Raw genomic sequence first — 22,994 nt, forward strand, 5'->3', positions numbered from 1 at the left:
GCCTGACATGGCAATGACCGAATAACAGAACCAAAGCCAACGAGCTTTACGCCCACATCTGTGATCCATTTACCAAGGCCTTTTTATATTTTCTAGTATTCATTTTCAAAAAAGATGAGTGCAATAAAAGTGAATTTCCGGAGTCTTGCAGTGTGGATCCACACCGTTCTGAGAGATGTTCAGACTACTGTCGAAGTATCATAAGACACTTAATGAAAAACGATACCATGAACAGGGCCACTGATATTTTCAACGCAATCCTCGTACTTTACAAGTATTTTTAATACCAGAGTTTTCATTTAGGGCCAAATACTAAAAAGCACCTTATCTACGTTGAGAATAGACTCAACTCGAATTGCTAATGAATTCATAAAAAAGATGAATCAATTCAAGAACTGCCGTCTCTTGTATTTTAGAAGGATTCGGCGTCAAAAACAACACTCTGAAGCTGCTAGAAGCATTGCCTAGTTGTGGCTCTGAGTTGAAAGCTAAGGCATCTAGCTCCTCTACTTGCCAGAATCAATTCTTCTATGTGAAACGGAGACGGAAATTAAAGAAATGGCAGATTTAATCGAATCAGAGTATGCTGATCGCTGTGGTGACCGGAAGGGTTTGTTCCGACAGAAGTACTGTGAAATTAGTGAGTCTGATCTGTAACGAAAAGAAAAATGAAGTCAGCAAAAAACGAAGCTGGATTATCTTTATTCGGAAATCTGGGTGACATTATCCATGGCTGTCACTTGTTCCCTAAAACTGGAGAAGGCCCCTAAAACAGTTCGCAAGTCCTTAAAAGTCCTTTTTTCCAAGATTAAACCGTGTCAATACTTCAGCCAAGAAGTTGTTTTATTCTATTAATAACATTTAGTGTCTTGAAGACTGCAGAAGAATTTCAGGACTACAGCGTTCAATTCTTATTGATAATGATTGACAAAAAGGTTTGACACCCTTTTCCTTTGGAGTCACTTAAGCTGTGGGCTTCTTTGTTTTTGTTGTTTTAAATATGTATTACTCAAGGCCGTATACACGGGGGGGGGAGAGTTTCAGGGTTTGAACCCTCCTCGTCCGAAGCGTTTCTCCAACTGGTAAAAACGTAGAAGAAATGCATATAAGCAAATTTTTGATGAACTAATATTTTTGTCCCCCCCCCCGGAACAAAAATCCTGAATACGATCTTGGTAATACCGGAGGCGCATCATTTTTTTTCTCAGCATGCTCTTAATGAACTAATAAATTCACAAAGTTGGAGCTAATTTTCCCAAACCAAGTGAAAATGACAGTAAAAATGAAAAATGAGCCATATAGTACCATAAAGGCAAAGATATACTAAAGAAAATTAACCTGTTTCTTTGGATGCTTAAATTATGCAGACTTTTATTAGTTTTGACAACATTTTTGAAGAAACTAAATTTCAGAAGGGGACGGTAAACCGGGGCCTGGAGGTGGCAGTCGCCCCCCTACCCCATAGGAAATTACGCCCCTGTTTTTAACTGAGGAGTAATTTGCAGTCTCGATTTTGTTTTTCGGAACAAAAAATATCAGTTGCTGATAACTCCACTTCTGAAAAAGTCTAGAGGAAGCAAGCCAAAGTAAAAGGAAGAAAAAAAGCGAACAAGTGATTTTGAGATGTTGCGGTCTTGTGATGGTTTTCTGGCCATTAACATAAAAGGTCACTTATGTATTTCTCCAATTTTTTTTTACCTTCATAGTTGAAAAAAAAGAGAAACCTGAGAGGATCCGTATGGAAAGCTTAGCGGTTGGATCATCTTGACATTACTCATGTCCCTGCAGAAGATGATGCCGCTACAAGCGATCCTTGATGACCGAGGCGATGGTTAGTTTTAGATTTTGGAACGATTGGTATGAATATCAAATATAATATAGATCGTGTCGTTATACGGTAAAGAACTATACCAGGTCCCTATTGGCCCCTCTCTCGGTGTCAGGAAGACCCCTAAAGGACCTCTTTTCGCCAAACCAGTGGCAGCCCTGCATTATGCCGTGGTGCTGCTTTCTGCCACACTGTTTGCTGGAATCTGAAAGGGAGTTCTCTGTCATAACCCGAGACAAAGCTGTGAAGTAGACTTCAAACAGATGCAGTGGCTGCAGTTTTGTTTATAAAATAACTGCTTTGCAACTGCATCTCTAATAAAAGTAAAGTAGGAACAAGAATCTGGTAGACAGGATTTTGAAAAAGTTTCAAACATTGGACGCAGATGGAGACGAGGAGGCAATTGCTTTCAGTGATTAATGGGTCATAATTTGTCCTTGTCTGTTTCTACCTAGTTTCTAATAGGGTAGTATTAATCAACATGTTACTTAGAGAAGCTTGCTATACTTTAATATCTGCCAATCGTGATCATGACATAGACAAATATTGCTAAAGAGACGCAAAACTATCCATAGCCCCCAAATTAACGTGGAAGTTGCAAACACTTTTTAGTGTAAGTTTCATAGGTTGCTTCTTTGTTTACTCAGTTAGTTTATCTATGTCAACAACATCTTTAGTGAGTCGCCACTGCCGATCTACCAATGGAGCTAACAAAAAGAAAAAGTAATGAAAAGCAACTGCAAAGAAAAAACAGAAAAAAAATAATATACGCAGCTAAAAGGCTAGCAAAAAGTAAAAAGCTACAGTCTGCAAGTGTCCTCTGTAGGGAGGGCAGGTCCGGGTTTGGCTTTATACTGCAATTTTACCAGTGAACACAGTGCCAGTTTCTAGTTGGTGTAAAATTTTGTTGGCTGCAACCTTACGAATTCGCTTGGATCGTTTGGACAGTGGTGGCAACCTTGTTATCAGTTAAAACTTTGACATTTAGTATATAAAGAATATTTAATATATTGTTCATTTGGACTAGTTTTTCTGTATAGTTAGTTTTTCCTTTGCACACTTAAGGGGACCAAGTCAGGAAAATATAGGATGTAAGTACAATGACCTTATTTATTTATTTATTGAAGATGCAAACAAAGCTATATCTCAGGATCTGGGTGGGGGGGTCAATTTTTGCTTAAAATTTTATTTTATATTGGCGACCACGAAACGGTAAATTGAATTGGTTTCAGTTATTCTGAGTTGATTGGTTACGGTGTATCTTAATCAATCTTTGAACTTGTTTTGATATAAATATAAAAAAAATCCAGAGTCACAACAAGGCTCGTACGCAAGATTTTAGCATTGGATGGCGTTTACCAATGGGTGATGCGTAACATTACAAAATGGGTAATTATGCTAGAAATACTATGCTGGAGAAAAAATGGTAAAATTTTAGTTTTTTTTTGGGGGGGGGGCACAAGCTTGAATTGCTCTTTTATTTATGTCTTATGAGCCAATATGCTAATGAGCGAATCTATTTTCTTTGACATACCCGCAAAAGAAGAGCCTAAGTAATAATCGCCGAAGTTCCAATTTTTCTATATAAGAAAAGCTATTTTATGATACATGTTAGGAAGCGCTATTGCCCTAGGTCTATTTTTCCTGCTCTTCTCAGCAAAATTAAGTAAACATAATTGCCGGTGAGCATCGCAAAGCGACGCTAGTGGCAAATATTTAATCTATCGTTTATATGATACAAATTTAAGCTTTTTGGCACGATTTTCGGTGGAAGACTGGTACAGTTCATCTCATAGTGTTGGCAATGTTGATTCACAGACCACGTAGTCAAATATCACTTGGTTCCTAGTAATCATACGAACTAGATCTTTCACTCCCTGAAGCCCTCGCTCTTTAACTAGCAAAAATTGATGGGGAAAAATATCACAGGAATTGATAAGTGATATGTAGCTGAAAAATGTGTATATAGTATTCATGTGCAACCTCTTAAAACAGCTTTACTTGTAAATATATTGTAATTAATCAGTTTTACTGTAATTCATTTTAAGATTGCTTAAATTTCGGTCAATTGTCTGTATTTCACAAACTGATAATTGTAGTTATTGATAAAAATGAAAAAAAATTGTTTTTATTCAAAACTTGTACTTTCAGGCAAGATACGCTCGGGGCAAGTAATGTTGGAAGTGATATCAATGATTTGGCATTATCTAGTTTGAATGATGATGATAATAACAGCGGTGAGGATAGCAGTGATGAGTGCATGGTTTGCTCAGACTTGAAGCGGGAGATAGTATTTAATCCCTGTGGTCATGCTGTTAGCTGCTCTAATTGCTCTTCACGAATCAAAAAGTGTATAATATGTAAAGAGCAGGTTCAAACGAGGATAAAGGTAATAATGATCAGACTCAAGTATTTGAAAACAGCGTTCTAATATTAATAAATGATGATTGTAATTAGCAAAAATACTAATGTAGTCGGTGTATTTTTTGCTCCTGTATGTATTTCTCCATCTCTGTCTCTTTTCTCTCTTTCTTATTTTCTCTATCCCTCCCATGTACTTCTTTTCCTCTAGTTTTCACATGCAATCTTCTCTTATTCCCTTCTCGCTAACTATAACTTTGGTCTGGATTCTTTCAATCAACGTAAAAAGTTTAATATCACAACCGCGAGTACAACCACCTAGCACGAGCTAGCATTTTGACCAATTCAATTTTTTATTTCATAACTATCTTAGAATTGCGAAGTCATTGATAGGTGAAATAACTATCATGCGCAAGATGTGGTACATTTTGGTCACTCTGAAAGATGCTGGATTTCGTAGCATTATAAACTATGAAAGTTATCATATTTACACCTATTAAATTAGGATTTAATAGAAGCTACAATCGATAAGAAGGAGTGAGCAATCTTCTTTTTCAGATTACAATGAAATGGAATGCAAGCTATGAAACAGTGCCATTGTCCGTTTTAATCATAGATTATAGATTATTAGTATATAGTAGATTATGCACAGCCGAAGCTTTTGTGACCTTGATGTAATTTTTATATCATGTTACCATCACCGGTTTTCTAAGTTTTTTTTTCTAGAGCTTTCCATACTTGGCTCAAGTTCCGATCATATACTTTTAAATCACACTTATGGTGGATGTTTATCTACTCACCTTGGCATTGCTGTGGTTACAAGGGTTGTGGGTGCTGCATATGCTGGGGTGCCATTTAGCTAAATGTTCTGTTTGTTTTTTTTTTCAAATTATTTCAATACAGAAAAGCCAACAAGATCTCTTCTCGTGAGAGTCTGCCCATTTATTATTTTGGTGCGGTTCTCATAGTGATTAGTTCATGTACTAGTAATCTAAAATAATTATCAAAATAGTAATCTAAATTACCAATCTCTTATGTTTACTTCAATCCGTTAACGTCAGTTATTTTGCAATTCTGTTTTATATGCGGGAGGCAGGCTTTAGGGCTGTCTTGTTGTTATGAAAACAGTTGTACACTGTAGCAGGATTTCCAACCCTATAGTAACCGAAAATTTAAAAACGGGTTTTGGAAAAAAATAACCTTCAACTGAGGAAGAATTGCCAATTGAAGCTGATTCAGGAATGGTAATTAATATTTCGATTAACCTTAATAGCTCAAGTTTATTGCGAAGACACATTTATTCAAATTCTAAAAAATTGCCTGAAACCCATTAAAAATGATGTCGTATCGAAAAATACACCACTGGATTCTCCATAGCCGAATATCCCGTGTGGGAGAATTACAGTCCCCTGTTTTGGGGACTATATGTCCTTTTTTGTTTTTCTTCTTTTTTCATGTTGTCACTTATAAACTCATAGATTGAGGGATCACTTTCAGGGAAAGTGCTATTTGGTATCTTTTTAAGTAAAAAAAAGTTAATCTATGTATATATATATATATAAATAAGTTGTTTGTTTGTGTGTCTGTCTGTCTGTCCGCATATGACGTCTGAATTACTTCATCATATACCAATTCAAAAACGAATGTATTCAAGCCGAAGTAGCTGAGTTGGTAAAGCGTTATGTTCCAGGTTCTAGGTCCGAGAGGTTCCAGGTTTGAACCTTGGCTTTAGCATTAATACATAAACTAAAAAGAAAATACTAAAAAACTAAAAAATCTAAAAAACTAAAAAAAAAACTAAAAAAAGGTAAAAAACTAAAAACAAAAAAAGAAAAAAAAATTAAAAAAAGGGTAAAAACTACAAAAAAAACTAAAAAATAAAAAAATAAAAACTAATACAAAAACTAAAAAACTAAAACTGAAAAAGAAAAAAACTGTATTCAAGCCGAAGTATCTGAGTTGATAAAGCGTTATGTTCCAGGTTCTAGGTCCGAGAGGTTCCATGTTCGAACCTTGGCTTTAGCACAGGGGGGATACATAAATGACGATGGGGACACAGGGAATGTTTGATTAGCAATCACCATCAACAAAGCTCAAGGGCAATCATTAGAATAATGAGGTATAGATCTGAATACGGATTGTTTTTCCCATGGACAATTACATGTTGCATGTTCAAGAGTCAGTAAACCTGACAATCTATTTATATGCACAGACAATGGGACAGCGAAGAATGTTGTATATTCGCAAGCTTTACGTAGTTAAAAACATATATATATATATATATATATATATATATATATATATATATATATATATATATATATATATATATATATATATATATATATATATATATATATATATATATTCACAGGTGGGGTGGCGCGAAGCGCCACCCCAACAGTTAGTATTAAAATAAAATAGGATTTTTGACGAAAAGAGCATCTTCTAACGTAATACAATGTAACACACGTGTCTTTTGACTGCAAAAAAAACTTTTGAAGGTTGCAGTACCCTTTTACCGACTATGATATCGTCAAATTCTACTATAAAATTCAATTCTAAAAAAAAAATATGCAAGACCAATGTTAAGTAAAGCGCTAGTTTTTCGGAATCTTGAAATACAGGGAATATCACAAAACAGTTTATTTTAAATAGTCTTTCAGATATATGTTGCATAAACAGCGAAGCAGTAATTTTTGTTTCTTTTAAGCTTTAACTCCACTCTTTATTTTTGTAAGAAAAAAACTTCTTTTTTTTAAATCAATCTACTGAAGGAACATACTAATGAATGCAGCTTTTCTGTAGCTACTAGGTAGAGACGAAGTTTCAAACACTTGTGCTAGGGTAGTTAGTAATCTCGTAGACAATGCTTTTAAGGACCTTGGTGAAGATGGTTTAACAAATCTTAGGCACTAAAATCAATCCATCAAGAGGCACGCACCAAGATCCTGAAGCCTAAATGGAAGGGAATGAAGTTAATAGTTAATGAAACCACTTACGAGTACGATAGAGAAACTGGCAGTGTACGGTCATATAATCGACGTACTCAAGTAGAAGCCGTAAACAATCCAGCGGAGGGAACGAGCTCCCAAATTCGCAGGGAAAGGACTCAATAGTTCTTTCAAAGAAATCACACTTCTTTTGCTTGACAATTTCCTGTCAAGCAAAAGAATTGTAATTTATTGATATTCGGATATTTATCCCACCTGAGAAACAGTAAGGAGTTTGGGAGCTCGTTCCCTCTGCTAGATTGTTCGCGGCTTCAACTTGAGGAACCAGCTCCCAAACCCGCAGGTAAAGAACAAGCAGTGTTCCAGTCTCAATCAGGAGACACAAGAATAAGATCCTTGTCAATAGAGATTGTTGTGTCAGAATTTGGATCAGCTTTTGGGAGCGAGGGGGAAGATAACGACAATGAGGACTTAAATAAACGAGATCTAAACCTCAATAATAGTATAGAACAAGAGCTAAAAAATGCAGCAAGAATGGAGAGTAATAGAAAGCGATGAAAAACAGGAACTCACGGGCCATGGGAAACAATTTGAACGTTTTGTGTTTGGTCATTGAAATGTCCAAGGTCTCACAAGTGAAAAGTTGGAAAGGATTAAACAAACGAACGATTTTGGCGTTTTGGGTATTGTAGAGACGTGTAAAATTGTAGAGGAAAGTGTAAATCTTGAAGGATATGGAAAGTTTAAAGCATGCAGGAAAAAAAAAGTTGAAACAGTGGAACGTGCAGGAGCCCATCTGCGTTGGTGAAAGAAAGAACGTTTGCTTCAGTTAAAAGACTACCTACTAAATCTGAGAATGTTGTGTGGATTATGCTTCGTTTAAAGTGTTCAGTATTGTACATTATGTTAGGTTACGTATATTTACCGCCCCAGTCTAGCTCATATTCAAACGAAGATACTTGGAAACTTTTGTCTGAGGAAATGGCTGCTTTACGTTTGAAGTACCCGCGCATGGAATTGATATTGATGGTGGATTATAACGCGTACACCACCGATTTTTTAGAACAACAACTTGCGATATTTTATATTCAAAAAGAAGAAAGTTTGGAGAAATTAAGGGGAAGGTATATAAAGGACAAGGGAAGGAGAAAGAACACTTGGGGAAGTAAGATTTTGCATTTTGTGGGGAGTATGGTTTGATTATGGTTAATGGGAGGGTTGGAAAGGCTAAGGGATAGGAGAATTTACATATTTTTCCGGTAAGAACCCAAGTTTAATTGGTTATATTTTAGTAGATGGTTGTCTTTTGTTGTGTTGTGCGGATTTTTAGGTTCTGGAAATAGTTGGCTCCGACCGTGTGCCATAGCTGTTAGATATCAGAGTGGAAGATCGCCGACGGAAAAATAAGGTAGCAAAGGTTCCGGAAAAAAGTACTCGATTTAAAAAAAATAGAGAGGACAGTAGATATTTATGATGAAGATTTATTTCAGGTTAATGTAGGAAACGAAAATTTAGAGAAAGAGATGCAGGGGGTTATTGAGTTAGTTGAAGTAGGCAAAGTATGTGAAGCATAATGCGAATTAGAAGAATCGCTGAGGTAGATATGCGAACTACGGAAAGAGAAGAAATTGACGAAAGCATTTTTTGATTACGAGTGTGAGGGTCTTCGACTCATTGTACAAGAGCCTGACGAAAGTACGTTCATCCTAACCACAAGGAATAGAGAATAATTTTAGAACTTACAGAGAGAATAGAAAGCGGTATAAGAAAATGATAAGAGAGAAAAAACAATCCGAAGCAGCGAAAAAAGAAAATCAACTTATTAAACGATTCAGGGAAAAAGACACACATCAATTTTAGAAAGCTGTGCATAGGTCACGGAAGGGAGAGGCACACAAGAATGTTCTTTGGAACCTGAACAGTGGGAACAGCACCTCAGGACACAATTGGTAAACGGAAACCGAATGGAAGAATATGTCCAAAACATTTTGCCAGAAATTATACCTTTTGGACCCCTGAGAAAAGGAGATACGAAATTGATAGCACCAATTCCGGAACAGGAAACATGGGAGGCTATGAAATTAGCTAAAGAAAAAGCTACAGTTCGAGACGGAATTCCGTTTCAAGAATGGAAAAAAACAAATGAAGTATGCATACCAGTTTTAACTGTCGTTTTCAGCAACGTATTTTTGCTGTGCAGCTGGCCAATAGAATGGACAACATCTGTAGCTGTACCGTTATAAAAAAAAGGAAACAGCAAAGAATTCTCGAATTACCGACTGATTCAGATTTCTCCCATAGTTAGTAATATTTTTTGTAAAATAGTAGATAGTCGACTAGGAAAATGGCTAGAAGAATTAGGGAAATAAATAGAGGAGCAGGGAGGGTACTATACTATCCATAGTATAGTTAGAAAAGGAATCATGAAAAGAGGGGTTAGAATCTACATAGCGTTCCTGAACGTAAGAGGTGCTTTTGATAATGTAATAAGAGCTATGCTAGGTTGCAGCTACAGTCGCAACCATTTCAAAGGATTTTTGTGTTATAATATGACACCCTTTAAAGTATACCATCATTTTCCTTATAAAAACGCAGTTTTTTGTAAAAAAAATTGTTTTACTTTAAGTATTATTTTTTGTTAATTACAAAAGGTAATACAGTGTAGCAATTTCCTTTAAAATGAGAAAATAAACATTTCTTTATGATGTTCCAGAACCCCACTAACCGGGGAAAAAATTCGGAAAACAATATCATGGTTGCAGCCATTTTCCTTGTTTTTTAAGCCAAGACTTTGCTCGCTGTTCAAGATAAAGATCACGGATGCGTTTTAATTTATTTTTAGATAGAGGAATGTGTAGTGTGCTCCGACAAGAAGGCTTCTATGCTTTTCCGTCCATGTGGTCATATGTGTGCTTGCCAAAGCTGTTCCTCCATCATGAAAAAATGTGTTCAATGTAGAATGCCAATCGACAAATCTATACTGGTGTCGCTCAATGCACCAGAGCCAGGTAATTCTCCTCTCCATAAAAATTCCGTTTATCACATACTTTTTTCAGCTTTATATTCCGCTGAAAGTGAACTAACATCTAATTGGTAATGCATTTAGAGTGAAACCGTCCCAGTTTCTTCAATTTTGGGGAGGGGCTTATGTGCTTTCTAGATGTTTTGCCCTACCCCTTATTATTTTGAAAATACTTTTTCGAAGATGTTTTGAATGGAAATATGTTTTTTGGTATTTCCTTCGAAAGATTAAAAACACCACAAATTCTCCAATGCCACCGGGATTTGGAAAAATAAATTTGCCCCTCGCCCCATTTTCGTGAATTGACGCCAATGAAGCGTCCATTAATAGTATTAAGCTACTACATGAGAATATCTGAAAATCCCAATAAACTTGAACACGAGCAAAAATACAATTTTTTAACAGTTAAATTTTTCTTTTCAAAATTCTTCAACTTTCTAAGCTTGTTTGTATGCATTTACCATAATATTTTCTTCGTTTCAAAACATCAACAGCCACAGAAGGTTCGGTCCCAGATTGAATCAAGTTCGGGAAGGTAATTACGAGATGAATGGTCCAAATTGACATCACAAGATTGAATTACTGGCTACTGGCTATAAAGACAAGTAAATAAATTCATCACTAAGTCACACCCCCCCCCCCCAAAAAAAAAAACATACTAAAAAAAAAAAAACAAGTTCAGTAATGTTTCCTTGTGAATTATTTTGAAAATAAAACTTTAAATCTTCAAAAAAGTTTCGATTCACAATTGCTATGAAAGGAAACCGCATATTTTAGAACATTTTATCAACTATTTCTGTATCTATTCCAACACATAGATGAGGCTTTTGTTTATAAGTTATGCACTAAAATATTGAGGTGTTTGACCAAGTATGAGCGGCGAGACATAAGTGATTCAAATAGGTCAAATTAAGGTTGTATTTGAAAAAACTTCTGTTTAAGCACAAAGTAAGCATCCAGTTTATCACCTCTTTTTTATGCTGAAATGTTTTAACACAGTAAGAATTTCTCTTGCTGCGTCACTCTTAAAAGTACCACATCAGTTTGGTGGTCACTCTTAGAAGTAAAAATTAGTCCAGAAGTTGGCAAAAACGCATTAAAATAATAAAAAGACGATATCCTATCCAGGTCACACCTATCAATTGGCACCAAAAGTTATACATATAAAAATTCATGAAGTATTCAATTATAAAGCCCTTTCGAGTGTTGTTTCATATGTACAAACACAAAAGAGAAAAAAAGTCGTATTTACTAGACAGCATCTTTTGTAGTAAGAATTTTAAATGAAGAAATATTCTCAATATTTTTATATTTTGGTCAAGAAATCCTATTATCTGATTCCTATACATCTTTAATTTTAGAGATTTTAATGAGCTTTTTTCACTTAAAAAACAGATGAAAATTGCAAGTTTTGCGAATGGGGAGCTCAGAACGGCATCATACTTATTAATATTTTTGTCATAAATTAGCTTAGGCAGATTTGAGTGGTGACAATTTTGGAAAGTTTTGTGAAAGATCTTGCAAAATCGAATTTCCTCTGTGGCTTGACATCATAAAATATCTCACTGGTTATAAGAGTCCACTTTGGTCCCGCATAATTTCAATAAAGAGAGATGGACAGAACATTTCAAGAATATGCTAAACTGTGATGAAGTTGGAGGAAATGATCTATAAAAGCATTAAAAAGTTTGTGACACTAATAGTTTGTGATAAAGAAGTAAAAGGAGATTTATTTTGCGATGAGGAATTAGAGACAGTACGAAAATGATAAAAAAAAATTGTAAGAGCCCAGGTGCCGATAGTGTGGTAAATGAGTTTTTGAATATAGTGGTTGTGAAGTTAGAGATAAATTACTGTAGATTGTGAATGTGATACTTGAAAAAAGAAAAGTACCTAGCGATTTTACGAAAAAAACCCTCCATTTTAGACAGGTGATAAGACTGAGTGTGGTAATTATAGAGGTAGTAGCATTGTTTCTTTAGGAAGCAGATTACTTTATATGATGATACCTTTTAGATTAAGAGATACTTTAGGTAAAGTGTAAAGAAAAGAACAGTGTGGTTTCAGGAAGGGAAGAGGATGCGTCAATCGAATTTTCATAGATTAATAATTGAGAATTGTTTGAGTTATCAGAACCCATTAGTCCTTAGCTATATAGATGACAAGAAATGATTTGATTCAGCCGATTAAAGAGCTTTAGCAAGGATAGTATCCTTGTTTTGTGCATCAGATAATTACATTAAAGGGGTTAGTGCTATGTACGAGAAAAACATTACTGGGGTTCAGGTTCGCTCTATCCCATTTATATGGATCATTTTGATGGACTTTTTCCTAAGGAACGTGACAAAGACTATGGGAGGGTATGGAATCAAATGAAAAAGTAAAACTCTCCTATCTAAGACTGTGCTGATGATCTATGTGTCCTTGATGAAAATGTTTGCAAAATAAATGATTTTTTAGAGAGGTCGGGGTACAAAAATAGCAGAATTAATGTCAAGAAGGTTAAGTCGCTTAGACTGGGAATAAATGAAGGTGAGATAGTTCGAGTTGATAGGTTCACTTACCTTGGTAGTATTATTAGTAAAGATGTTGGATGTTGTGAAGATGTTAAAAGCAGAATAGCCAAGGCCCAGGGTATTTTTTTTTACAGTTGAAAAAAGTTTGGAAGAATAGAAAAATAAGTGTGCGAACCAAGATTAGAATATTGGAAGCTACAGTTATAAAGTTTGGGAAGTTCGGTTCGGAAACGTAGGCGTTCCGAAAGACGCAGGATCTATTAGATGTTTTCAAGGGGAATTATCTACAGATTGTTTTGGGTTTCGTATTTCAAACGGTATGCTGTGGAAGGTGTGCTTATATCTCGCTTTCTAAGGCTATAATGATAGAAAGGCCGAGATGGTCTAGATTCGTTCTCAAATGAAGGATGACAGATCGTCAAAGATCGTTCTTTTGTCCCAACCATCTAGGACTAACCGGAAAGCAGGTAGTTTTCGAATTGGGTAGGAAGAGATCATAAGGAAGCACTTAACTAAACCTAATAAAAATAGACCCCATATGCGTGGTCTTGTGATTGAAAATTCCATTATAAAGAAGAGGTCCTATTAACATTACTTTAGCTAATCGAAACAACAGTAGCATCTATAAAAGTTAAGATTATGATACTCGGGTCTATTTTTTTTCTCCCTAAGGAAAACATAGTATCAGTGGACTGTAATGGCTCCATTACGTGGTATTGCCTATCTCCCTTGGAATACCAAGGACATTAAAACGGACACACTTTTGTCTTGAGGGCCCATATTAGATCTATTTATATCGGATATCCACGATTTTTCTAATGACTGTTTTAAAATTATGAGATTTTTAGAGCAGTACTGCATTTAGGTCAGTGTTGTCATTTCGAACTATGAAGATCAAACCAAAAATGAAACCAATGAAAATCTGACAACGCTTTTTATCTGTACAAATTTAAACATTAATAAACTGTTGATTCCCCAATGAAAACTATTCCTTCAAAGAAAAGCTAGCCTTTCATAAGCTATTTGGTGCCCTATTAACCTTAATTTTGGCTGATTTTTCACTCACGTTTCTTTTTCTTCTAATTTGGTGCCTGCTGCTACCAAAAACTGTAAATAGGTTGTTTTTTTTTATTGGAAATCGGATTCCCAATTTTGTCCTAATACTTTAAAATATATGTGGTACTTAAAGTTCCCACTGAACAACTTCGAACAATCAAATTTTATTCAACCTTCTCTATGGTACCTCATACTTTGAACTACATTACTTTTATTATTATATAAACAGACTTGAATCTAATCAGTGAACTAAGTTCTCTCAGTTTTTTTTGTCGTTTTTCACTTCATGCCTGGGAAGTAATAAGTTGGATATGTGCATCATCAAAGCCACTGCTAAGGTTATTTCCTATTGACCTGAGTACAGAAAAAAGAGAAGTTAAAAAAGTAATGCTTAGTAGTCTAATAAGGAAAAAGGGGCCTATTGCTAGGTCTTGTAAGGCTCTTGATCCGTTATTTTTTTTTTTTTTTTTCAGTGGCTTCTCCAGAGCCTCGTTGTAATCTTTCAAATCTGAGCCGCATTCCACCGAATTCTATGCAAGGTTTGTCATTGTCTTCCACTGGAGAGGTTCGTCAAGTTTTGATGAATAATGGCTGCCGTGATGTAAATAATCCGGAATTTGTGAAATTGCAGCAGCAACTACAAGATATTAAAGAACAGGTGAGCCCCCTCTTCTTTTTCAATCCAAATTGATTTTTTTTTTAATTCAATTTTATTTTGTCTCTTTTATACCGTTAAGATGGACAAACATTATGCAGGAAACACGCACCAGACGAATAGTTAATAGCAACTTAGAATAGAAATGCTGGTGGATCTAAACAATGGATTACGGGTGATATTGTGAAATAAATTATAGAGTGTGATTGTATACGGAACGAGAACTAAAAAGAAAAGAAAAGAAAAGAAAAGAAAGAGATATGTAATCTTATCATCAGCAAAATCTGGAAAAAAGAAAAAAAATATAAGCATGTCACATTTTTACCAAGAAAAAAATAACCTGAGATTTCAGACTAAAAACCCCCTCTCCCTTGCATAGATTCTACAGATTGTTTCTCAATTTTCTATGTCTTTCTATTAATTGCTTATTTCTTAGTTTTTCGAAAATGTGCCCCCAACCTCAAAACAAATATGCGTGTTAACGATGTTTAAGGCGATATAGAAGGATACATTTCGGAGTATTAGACATGTGTCACTGAAGAAAAATTTAAACAATACGACCATCCCCTATCTCAATTATTAGACAAAGCCCGACTGGGATGCTGCTCCTACGACGAACATATAAACCAAAAGAACCTTAAGCGAAATCGATTTTTTTTTCATGGGTAGGCATGTGTGTCGCATCGGTAATCACAGCCTGGAGAACAGGAAAAGAAATAAGAAAAATCGAGCGTCTATGGGACAAAGAAAAATGCTATACGTTGAAGAGATAAAAAAGAAAAAGGAAAATAATTGGCACGGCTGTAATAATGCAAAAGGTACAGATAACATTGGTTTGAAAATGGAAAGAAAACAAAGAATGAATTTGTAAGGATAATCTAGGTAAAAATAATTTTATTAGAACAATACCATAACGTGATGACATTTTATTAAAAAATTTGGCGCTTTGCATTAATATTTCAGTTCTATAGTTTTATAAATTTTTTCCTCAAAGGGACATTATGTGGTCGGCATGAATGCAGACTCGCAGCTAAATCAAATGTCACTTCCTTTTTTTATATATGTTTATTGACATTGGTAAGATTCTTATTGCCTGTAGTACTGAGGAGCTCATTAAGGAGATAATCAAATACTAGTTTTAAAATTTTGCCTCTTTCTTGAAAAAATGGTCGAAAATTATGTTAAAACAAACTAAAAAAAAACACACCTCTGTGATCTTTCTTAGGGCAAAAAAAAAGCAAAATTTCACATTTATGTAGATCGGAGCTTGAAAACTTTCATTTCAGGGTATTCTGATTCGCTGAATCTAATGGTGTGATTTTCATTAAGATTTTCTGTCTTTTTCGAAAAACATGCAAATTTGCTCAGTTTTGTAGCCTTTGATGGTTAAGAATAAACTTAATGAAACTTATCACGAACTGTTTGATATTTTAATTTGTTAAAAAATACAAAAATTATTGTAAAAAGAGAGTATAAAAGAGGAAAAATTCAAGGGAATATTCTTCATTACCCAGAAAAAAAAAGTTTTGACGCTTAATGGCACAATATTACTATCTAAAACTACATTTTAGATAAATGTAGGACAATAAATGGACAATAAATAGACAATAAATGACGATAAATAGACAATAAATGTCTACCTGGCAAATTTCAAATATTCCTGCCACTCCTTGGGCCCTTCTCCCACTATTTACGAAATTTCGGCTATTTCCCTGTTGCAGTGTTGATTAGATGTTAGCACTAGAAATTTCCGTATTTGATTAAATTTAATCCAAATAATCCCTTTAGAAATCTTGGATGGGCCACTCAGTTAAGTCATACTTGTGAGATGGGACAATAGCGAACCATTTCGCCGGCTCGCCTTTCTTTCTGCTTTCGCAACCGTAAATAATTCAAGTTAGAGTCATTTTTTAAAGTTAATCGAGCTTCTGAGAAATATACACTGGATCGTTTAAACAGAGAAATAGAAGGAGCTTTTATACACGCCAAGACTGCAGTAGACAGATATTTTATATGATGATCGCGCTGGTTAAATTTCTCTACAGTGACATGGGCAAAGAGTAGCATAGATAGATAGATACTTTATTTCGTGATTAAACCAAAAAACAGGCATTTCACAGAACAAACACTATCTAACACACTATCTAAACCAAAACATAAACACTAACTAAAAGTCAAGTCTCTTCGTACGGGATAAAAATCTATTTACAATAGTCCGAACTCTATTATTTCTAGCTATCAGCGATAAAAGAAACGGCACACTTATTTCATATTCAAAACAGCAGCATACGGAATGTAAAATATTTTCGGCTTAGCACTTATTGTAGCACTACGCAGAGAATCTGTGGAAATTTATTTATAAAATTGTGTGTGAGTAAACTCACTAAAACCAGCATTATTAAAAATTACATTGTCATTATGGTTGCCAATTTTTGAAGGCTAAGAAGGATTTGTTGATTGGCTACCTGCTTGGTACTTATGCTAGGCTCTATCGGCTAGGGTATAGATTATCCTATCGTATCTTAGGGGAAATTGACCTGAACTACCCTGGACAAAATGAAACGTTTCGGCAAAAACTTGTTTTTGCATTTCAGAACCTCTGTTCGACTCTAAATTGTACAAAAATAGTTTTCCGGCTACTATGAGTAGGTAAAGTTCCATAAAATCAGGCCAAATGATTCTTTAATTTTTATCTTTTTCTTTCTTTGTATTTATAATTAGTCTGTATGTATCAAATAGCTTATTAATTTGCTTTTTTTTCAGACGATGTGTCCTGTTTGTCTAGACAGACTGAAGAATATGATATTCTTATGTGGACATGGAGCATGTCAAATGTGTGGTGATAGGATGAGCGAATGCCCTATATGTAGAAAATCTGTGGAAAAAAGGATCCTTTTATATTGATGCACTTCTCTTCTCAATAAGCATGCTAGACATCACAGAAATTCTCTTTTCTTCTACCCTAATTTTAGTGTTTTAGACTGGTTCTCGAAAGTCCAAACAATCCTCACAATAAATCCCTAACTCTTTGCTTATAATGAATTTGAGCAGTGCCCCCTCCCGAAATCTATAGATTTTCACCTATTTGTGTAAATTATGAATTTATATTATCTTCAATATAATTCGCTCTTTTTACATAAGCCATACTCTGTATGGCGCTCCTCATCCCCACCTAAAAAAAGTTTCTGCAATATTTATAATTTTATCATTTATCCACTTAAGCTTTTTGGCTGCCACTCATCTTTTCAGATTCCTGAATACTCTGTGCTTTCCATAGATGCAATATCTAAATATAGCTTGAAAAACATAAATATATTTAGCCACTTTTAAATGTAGTCACATTTTCAGCTTATATATAATGGTTGACTGTAGATCACTGAACAGATAGACATACATTTGAATGTATATATAGAAAGATAAAATTGCTCTTATATCTGGCTTTCTTTTAGCTTATAGCTAAACTATTCAAGGAAGAAGCATAAAAATATAGGCAGAACAATCTTGAAACTATGAGAATGAATAAATATTACAAAAAAAAACTGGAAATGTGGCACCACGATTTCAAACATACGAGGGCTGAGGATCGCGAGTCCATTATTTGCCAGGGTCAAACTGCCGACCCTAGGGAGTAAAGCAAGCAGAGGGAGACGAAGCGAGGACATGTTTAGAGAGATGTCCGTGGCCCCCCAACGCCCAATGTATTATTTTATGTGGACGAATGGCAAATACCCCCTTAATTATCTTACTGACAGTTCGGGCCGCGATCTTCTGAATTCCAGAATTCATTATGACTCAAACATATAAATTATTCAATGAGGACATAGTTCCTTTTAGTAGGTAACATTATCTTCATCGTCAAAATCAAACTAGACCTCCGTTGCCTGTGCAACGGGAAGTGTTGCAGCAACTGTGCCCTGTTCCTTAGGGCACAGTTGCGGAGCAACACGTGCAACTGTGCCCTACGGGACACAGCTGCGTAGCAACAGTCTCCATTATGTCCTTCAGAGGACATTTTTCTAATGCGGCTTCGATTGTTATCTTGAAGCATCTTTGATATGGTTTTATTTCGAGCTCCTACTAAACTGAGTTTGGTAAAATGTTTAGCTGATCCAGAAATAAACGAGAAAAAAAAAAAAATTCTAGCTGGCCCAGAACCGAAGTTACCTCTAGAACGTCGAAACTTCGGAAATTATTTCTAAGAGAACGAAGCAACTTGGTATAAAGAACACTTCACTTCTTCTTGCATAACTTTCATAGCACTACTCGATAAAAATAAAATAGACATCAAAATCGAAAATTTAAGAAAATTTCAAAAAATCGGAACGAGATTGACTTTTCCGGAATTATTTCCGGGAAATCTGTAAGAGCTACGGAATTTCATGCTTCGGTTCTCGAAAACATCAATAAAAGTTCTATGTGAGTTCATAATTATTTTATCTCTAAAACGTTTACTTCCGAAACTAGGGCCGTCTTAACTTGACGCCAATTCGAAGTATTATGTTTCGAGACGCACATTTCGGGAATTATTTCCGGGAAATCTGAAAGAGATACAGAAATAACGTCTTATAGTTTTCTGCTTAACTTTTGACGGTCTAAACTAGGAAAATATAAAACAAACCAAATTCACCAAAAATTTAAATTGCCCCGAGGGCATGACAAAACTTCCAAATAGAAAAACCCAAAGAAGGAATTTTATTTCGGAGAAACTATTGTAAGCTCCAGTTGTTAGGAGATCGAGACCTGTCGAACCGCGTTGGAAAAAAAATTCTAGCTGGTCCAGAACAGAAGTTACCTCTAGAACGTCGAAACTTCGGAAATTATTTCTTAGAGAACGAAGCAACTTGGTATATAGAACACTTCACTTCTTCTTGCATACTTTTCATAGCACTACTCGATAAAAATATAAGAAACATCAAAATCGAAAATTTGAGAAAATTCCAAAAAAAATCGGAACGAGATGGACTTTTCCGGAATTATTTCCGGGAAATCTGTAAGAGCTACGGAATTTTGTGCTCCAGTTCTCGAAGAGACAAATGAAAGTTCTTCATGAGTTCAGCATAACTGTATTTCTAACAAGTTTATTTCCGAAGCTAGGGTCGTCTTAACTTGACGCCAAACATCGAACGCACAGTTTCTAAGAAAAAAACGGTTTTATTTTTTTTATGGAAAACTGTTAGAAATTTTAGGAACTTCTCTGGAACTTTTTTACTCTGTTTCACGTTTCCCTTCCCTCTGAAAAATCTCAAATTTTCAACTCTTACCACTTCGGAGCTACAGGTCGCTGATCACGGTAAAAAAAAAAAAAAAAAAAAAAAAAAAAAAAAAAAAAAAAAAAAAAAAAAAAACAACGAAAGCAGTAGTGTTGCTCCGCAACACAATGAATCGCCACATCCAGATGTTGCGAAGCAATTTAGAAAGATTTAATCCATCCTCATTTTTAATATTGGAAAAACACGAAAAACAGGGGTCCATTACACTTCCTAATAGTTGATTCCCCTGATAGGTAAAGGTTTTCTACTTCCTAAAATCAATCAGATCAATATAAGATTTTCTTGAGTTAAAGATTTTAAAAATGTGTATGAATGCGCCCTCTATATCTGCAAATAGGACATGCATGGAATCACTGAAAAACAAGAATTCATTGAAAAAAAAGAATTCTTTTTCATTTATAAACGTGAAAAGAAATCATCTAAAAGTACTTTTTAAAAAGTACTTAGTACTTTTTATAATAATATTCGTGCTGTATGTAGATAGGTCTTTTCGTAATTTAGTCATAAAAGTAAGTGGGGGGGGGTCAGCTCCAGGAATAATTTAATTGTTTGAACTTTTACTTCCAATATTTAAATCAAAACTCCAATATAGCTCCAAATTCTCTTGATTGTAGCTGAGACGACTAGTGACCGATGATAACGTCCTAATCTTTGCGTTTTGGATTCACGCACTAACCCGTATATGTAGAACTGCCTCTATGTACATGAACATGCTGACTTCACGCTATTTTCACTTTTCTGAGTATTTCTTTTAGCCAGCTCCAAAAAAGAGTTGATAAATTTGCGGCAGATCTCTGCATCAGCATGCTGTACAAAATGTCTGCCGCAAGTAGGATAGAGTGAATCCGAACAATCTATGTATATTTTTCTCACAAATTAGACATTTTATGCTCACAAATAAGTGGTACCAGCCCATAGTTTTATCTATTTTATCAGTCTTAATACGCAACACTAGGAGAGCGAGCTTGGCTTGGTGAAGGAAATTTTTTAGCAAAATACTCAGCCCTCCCCCTTCCGGAAATGTATACCTCTCATACCCTGATTTACACAAAAACAAAAGGGAAGGTAATTTTCAAACTCTCTGCGTCAATTTTTCTATCCGACTAACCTCCCTGGTAAGTTTTAATTAATGTAAGGTTTCTCACAATGCTGCCAAGAATCGTTCAGATTTTCTAGAAATTATTAGTCAAACAACGCTCAACGAATAAGTTAATAATTCCCACGTTTTTTTCGAATAATTTAAATCAAAATATTGTCGCTATTTCAAATGCAAGGAAGATTTCCAAGGGGATTCTCCATAGAGAAGAATTTTCGCAGGGATAGGGAGAATTTATCTATCGAGATTTTCATCGGACAACGCCCTTTTTAATTATTTTGTATTTTAAAAGAAGAAAAAAATCACTCTTTGGGTGTCATGTGTCACTTTACGATGCGTTGTAAATTTCAATTTATAAATACCATTGAAATATTTAAAATAGTTTATAAATGAGCCCATAATTAGCTCTATAATGTCAATGTGGCTGGCCCTGCCTTTTCATGCCAAAAGTGTCACCAAAATTGCTCTTTTAGTGCACCATGTGGCACTTTATAACGGCCTTATCGAGTCTAAGCATAAAAAAACTACAAGATATAAGATTTATCTTTTACGAGTCCTTAAACAGCTCTCTATGATGTTCCAGTGCCTCAATAAAAACAAAGAAAAATAAGAGGACATCACAATTATTCTAACACCCTTTTCCCCGCAGGTGGTTTTAGAGAAAAGGAGTTAAGGGGGCACTCGCTCCAAGCGCAGAAATTTTAGGGGCACAATTTGAAATATATAATCTAATATTTATAATCATTTTTTAGTTTTTATAATTTTATTTAAAAAAAAAAATAAAGCAGAGGTCGTAGTTGGCAATAAGTTATTTACTTTACTATAGTACTTGTATAATAATTCTTGATACTTACTGTAAGTATGAGAAAATTGAAGATGCCAGAACCACCACTGCTTTCCTCTGAAGGATAACCCATGCTTATCGACTACCCCCCCCCCCAATAAAATGTTGGAACTACGCCCCTGTGTGTAAGAATGCACCTTTCTAAATAATTGTATTCATTATCAATAAATTAATAGCGGTTAATAATTGGTCAGTTTGGTAGAAATATTGAAATCTGGTTAATACCTGAACAGTTTGGTAGGATTATTGAAACCAAATAATTCCAAATTGAGAATACGGCGACTTATTTTATTGAATTTATTCCTTATTGATTGCATTCTTTGTAACCTTAGAGTTTATCAATTTAGTTTGTTTATTCCAAATATTAATACAATCAAATAAAGTGTTGTTATATAAAACTTTGGTCTTGGCAGATCTATGAACAGAAAAGAAGAAACCGTTTGTTATTTAACAGAATATTTTGCCATCAAGAGAGAAGCTAGTAAAGAACGAACCCTAACCAATTGTAACTGGAAATTTAAAACGCGTTATGGAAAAACTGTCAATGTGAAGAAGAATCGCTATTCGAAGCTGATTCATAAATGGCAAGTATTATCTCGATTAAATACAAAGGTAAGATTTATTGGACTAATTTATGGAGGTTTCGAAACATAGCCTAAAACCCCTCGAAAGTAAATCGGGTCGAAACCAAAAGTGTACCATTGAAATCACCATTCAGAAGTATAGTAGTCCCCGATCTTTAGCAAGCCTCCCACTAGCGGTGCACTGAAACATCATAGAGATGTTTAAGGGCACATCTGAAAGCTATTTCTTATACAAATACTTTTTCAAAATAATATTAAAACACAATAACATTTTTTGTACAAAACTGCATCTTTATATACAAGAAGATATAATTAACCTTAAAAAACGTTGGTTTTAGGTGAAAATAAAATTTTTGAGAGAGTTTAGGCTGACGGCCGGCCCCTATTTTTGCCCTATGTGTGGATGTGTGAATGAAAACTTATTTTATTTTGTATCCGAATGTGAAGGTCTGAGTTGCGGAATGATTATTTTTGACGAGTGTTTGGGAGTGAGTGATGGTTAATTGAGCGGACGGCTGACAGGAACGCGTTATTAAACATTAGTGCGTTATGTGCTATTGAACAGTTGTGCAAGTTGCTTCTCTTAGGGATTGAACATAGAAAATCATGTTTGAGGGATAGCTTGTTACGGTTTTTAGGTTTTTTATTTTTTGTTTATTATCTAAAGTTGTATTTTGTTTATAGACTGTACAATTTGTAGACTGTATCCTGTGTTGCTATGGCTCGCAGGCTTTTTGCAATAAATCTTATCTATCATATCTAAAGTGTAAGTAAGCAAGCATAACCAAAAGCAGTTTTAATTTTTACA

The 22,994-nt window shown here is 34.9% G+C and overlaps 1 protein-coding gene across 1 annotated transcript in view; it reads left to right on the top strand.

Moving 5' to 3' along the window:
* The window catches only part of LOC136033826 (E3 ubiquitin-protein ligase MIB1-like), a gene marked incomplete in the record, with an annotated part of 265,548 nt that extends 245,803 nt beyond the window's left edge, over nucleotides 1-19,745 (top strand). The window contains 4 exon segments of the mRNA XM_065714758.1: nucleotides 3,980-4,217; nucleotides 9,986-10,151; nucleotides 14,211-14,395; nucleotides 17,156-19,745. Coding sequence (XP_065570830.1) covers nucleotides 3,980-4,217; nucleotides 9,986-10,151; nucleotides 14,211-14,395; nucleotides 17,156-17,296 — 730 coding nt within the window.
* Between the last annotated feature and the right edge of the window lie 3,249 nt (nucleotides 19,746-22,994).

Source organism: Artemia franciscana, chromosome 12, assembly GCF_032884065.1.
Source record: "Artemia franciscana chromosome 12, ASM3288406v1, whole genome shotgun sequence".
NCBI classification, from domain to species: domain Eukaryota; kingdom Metazoa; phylum Arthropoda; class Branchiopoda; order Anostraca; family Artemiidae; genus Artemia; species Artemia franciscana.